This window comes from Oryzias melastigma, unplaced genomic scaffold, assembly GCF_002922805.2.
Source record: "Oryzias melastigma strain HK-1 unplaced genomic scaffold, ASM292280v2 sc00371, whole genome shotgun sequence".
Classification (NCBI taxonomy): Eukaryota; Metazoa; Chordata; class Actinopteri; order Beloniformes; family Adrianichthyidae; genus Oryzias; species Oryzias melastigma.
In genome coordinates this window covers 22,575-26,035 of record NW_023416968.1, presented here as the reverse complement: position 1 = coordinate 26,035, position 3,461 = coordinate 22,575, and the positions used below count along the sequence as shown (strand labels likewise).

The 3,461-nt window shown below is 43.0% G+C and overlaps 1 protein-coding gene across 1 annotated transcript; it reads right to left on the bottom strand.

Annotated features, from left to right (window-relative positions):
* Window positions 1-758: 758 nt before the first annotated feature.
* On the bottom strand, window positions 759-2,509 carry LOC112138149 (the record flags this gene model as incomplete). The annotated part of the gene is given in 1 exon segment (XM_024260724.2): window positions 759-2,509. A coding segment is annotated over 1 exon segment (801 nt). The 3' UTR covers window positions 759-1,667.
* Between the last annotated feature and the right edge of the window lie 952 nt (window positions 2,510-3,461).

The window sequence follows — 3,461 nt, the reverse complement described above, 5'->3', positions numbered from 1 at the left end:
TTTTTTAAATGAAGAATTTAAAAGTGAGCTGTGGAAGGGGAAACTGCAGTTAGTTTTTTTCTCTTTGGTCTTTTTTCTCTGGTCTGTTGAACATCGCTTTGGATAACTTATCAGATACAAGGTAAGTTGTTCTCTTCATGTGTTTGGTTGCCATTGTTGTCAAAGCAAGGTATCCCAAAAGCAGGAAGAACGACAAGTCCAAGAGTCTAGTTCAGAGTTTAATCCAAAACGAAGAGTGGACACATCACTAGAGAACTAAGACGCTGAGACACTCAACTAGGCATGAGCACATCTTAAATACACAGGAGCACAATTAGAAGAACAAGGAGCAAGTGTGCAACCACAGGTGGCCTTGAGGGGGAGATGGTGTCCATGACAATTGTAGGTAGTAGTTATTTTGGATGGGATATTTTTTTAATGGACAAGCAAATATTTTTTGTAAGAATAACGTGACAAGATGAAAAAGTTCACACTTATGCTAATGCTAATGCTAGCTGTTGTTAGCTAAATTGGCCAAAAGAAATGTGCTGTTGTTTTGACAGTCTATGAAACATGTATGCTACACACTATTTTCTTATGTTCTGATTGATACATGTTATCATACTGTTCCTGTGTCATCACAAGTGTTTTGTTTTTAACATGCTAGTGTTGAACCGTTCCTGCTTCGTTTTCCCCCCGACCGTAGTCGANGATTCGCAACCGCAATGTAAGATTTGCAACCGCAATTGCATGTTCGCACATAAATCAAGACTCAGTAAACCACAAAATAAATCCTGTATCCTGTATCCAAAGATTTGAGTTTGTTTTTCGAGCATTTACTTTGCGGTTGTGAATCAAAATCCTGCATGTGAATTCCTGAAGCTGCGCTTGCGTACTCTTGCAGCTGCGGTTGCGAATTGTTTCCCTGTTGTTGAACCGTTCCTGCTTCGTTTTCCCCCGACCGTAGTCGAAAGAGCAGGGGAGATTTTCTCCAGGGCCGAAGGTTGGTTTTCCTCTGGGGTTCACCTCCCTTTACGGGTCGTCAGATTGTCCGGAACGTGCGAAGCCAAATAATTATTCTCAGTTGTCTTAGAAGAACTGATTATCTTTATTATATTCACTTTCGGAACAACTTGTCCACAACTTCCCGCATGCTAAGGTGCTCCGCCCCTCCTTTTTTTTCCTTTCTCTCCTCGTGGCACGCGCTCTCTCGCTCCTCGCAGCGCGCGCGCTGCTCCTCACATGCACACGCTCAAGCACGCATCCCCCCTGCTCCTTCCAGCATCACAACAAGCTCAGATGCACAAGTCGGAGCACACACACACATCTCACAACACTACCCCCACCCTGGATGGCAATGAACAATTCCACTCCAGCAGAAGTCCCACAAACTAGTAAACAATCACCTCATACACAAGCTTGAAAACAGTAAAGAGGTAGTAGTGTCTATTACAAGTAACATTTTAATAATCTAGAGCATGAGATTGGCTGTCGACTTAGTGCAAAATTAGCTCTATAAAGGTGCACAGGCACAAATAAGGGACGCACTGTAAATATATTGTCTTCTTTTTTTTCATAATCCAAATGCAATGTTGCTCTTTAACAGACAAATAAATCGTATAGCTGGACTAGAGCCCCAAATGGGAACTTTAAAGTCTCTAGTACGAACGAGAACTGCTGAATGTTGCTCACTCTGTCAACCAGTCACCATACCGGTCAGGCATCCTGCGCCGACGTCTCAGCCGCTGCTCCTGAAGGCTTGATCGGGGTGACTCCCCAATCCCATCGCTACCATGATCAAATATCACATGGGAAGGAGGGGATGGAAGAGACCTGACCACCATGGAATCAGCTGCAGTCAGAAGCGGCGACTGGGAATGGTTGGAGTCATCAGCTGTGACAGCAGAGAAGAGGTTGTGCAGGCTGAGGTCCTGTTCCTCAAGATCTCCTTCCACAGCGTGTGGGGAAACCTCTGTAGGTGACCAGTGCTGCATCTGACTCTGAACCCATGAAATGTCCAGCGGTTCATGGCTGCGATAGGGCTTCAGTTGGTCGTGATGAACAACTTTTGCTTTGGATCTGGGGCTCTTCTGAATTCTGTAGACCAGATCATCCAGTTGTCCAAGAACGAAGAAAGGGCCTTCATAGGAAGGCAAAAACTTTTTTACTTTGTTCTTGACACGTCGTGCGCCTTTTATAAGGTACCACACAGCATCTCCAACTTTGTATTGTGTGTGGCAGGCATTTTTGTCGTAATGTCTTTTTGCTCGTGTGACTGACTCTCCCAGGACCTCTCGGGTGATTTGATGAGCCAGTTCCAGCCGCTGGCGCATCTGTTGCACATACTCTGGGGCTGAGAGTGCATTGTCAGAGTCCGGGGGAAGACCAGCTATCAGGTCTACTGGTTCACTTATTTCACGTCCGAACATCATGAAGTTTGGTGTGAAACCCTGCACTGTGCCTGGTCGCTCTGTAGGCCATGACCGCATATGGGATCATCAAATCCCAATCCCAGTGGCAACGTTCAGCTNCTTTTTGTTGATTGTTGAAGCTTATACAGCAGTTACAGGACAAATAATCATCCTGCTCCAGACTCCTTTCCAGTAGGCGGCAGTAATGCGCATATAAGGTGTTTGCCAACCCCCAATACAAAATTAGACAGGAAAAAGAAGCAGACGACGAAGAAAAACTAGTGGAGACAGAACAGCAAGAAAACGAAGATTACAGACGAAAAAGAACATGGATGAGAGACCGAGTACATCGTCTAGTCAGGTGAGTGATTTTATTATTATTGTTATTATATGTTTTTTTTTTTTAATCGCTTATCCACAAACGTGTACTATTTGATGCTACGCAATGCAGACCGGTGTTACAGCACCGTGACAACAGCTGAACAGACATGATAGACCTCAGATTGAGCGGGAAAGTGTGGGCACTTAGAAGGAAAAACCAGAGGAACACGGATTTTCGTTAGTAGTTAAAATTCAAACAAAACACACAGTCAACTTTAGTCTTGACGTTTCCATTTTGCGGCAGGTTCAGAAGATTGCTCTTATGACCTGCTCAAAAGGGAATCTCCTTCTTGTGGTGAGATAAAAGAATACGTAATTCATTTCGTTGAGCGATGTCTTATGAGCATGAGAAAATTACTAATACAAAAATGAAATGACTTATACTTATCATAATACTTATCACAGTATTGGGTGGGGGGATGTTCTAATTTGCCAATATGGATTCTTCAGCATACAAAAAAGGAAAGCTCTACACATATATATACATTATGTGCGTATGTATGTACGTATGATTATGCACACACGGATATCCTCCTAAAAGAGCCAAAACTAAAAACGAACTAAAAACTAATTCCAAAAATATTCAGCTTTGATATTAATGAGATTTTTTGTTTCATTGAGAACATGGTGGTTGTTCAATAATAAAATGAATCCTCAAAAATACAACTCGTCTAATAATTCTGCACTCAC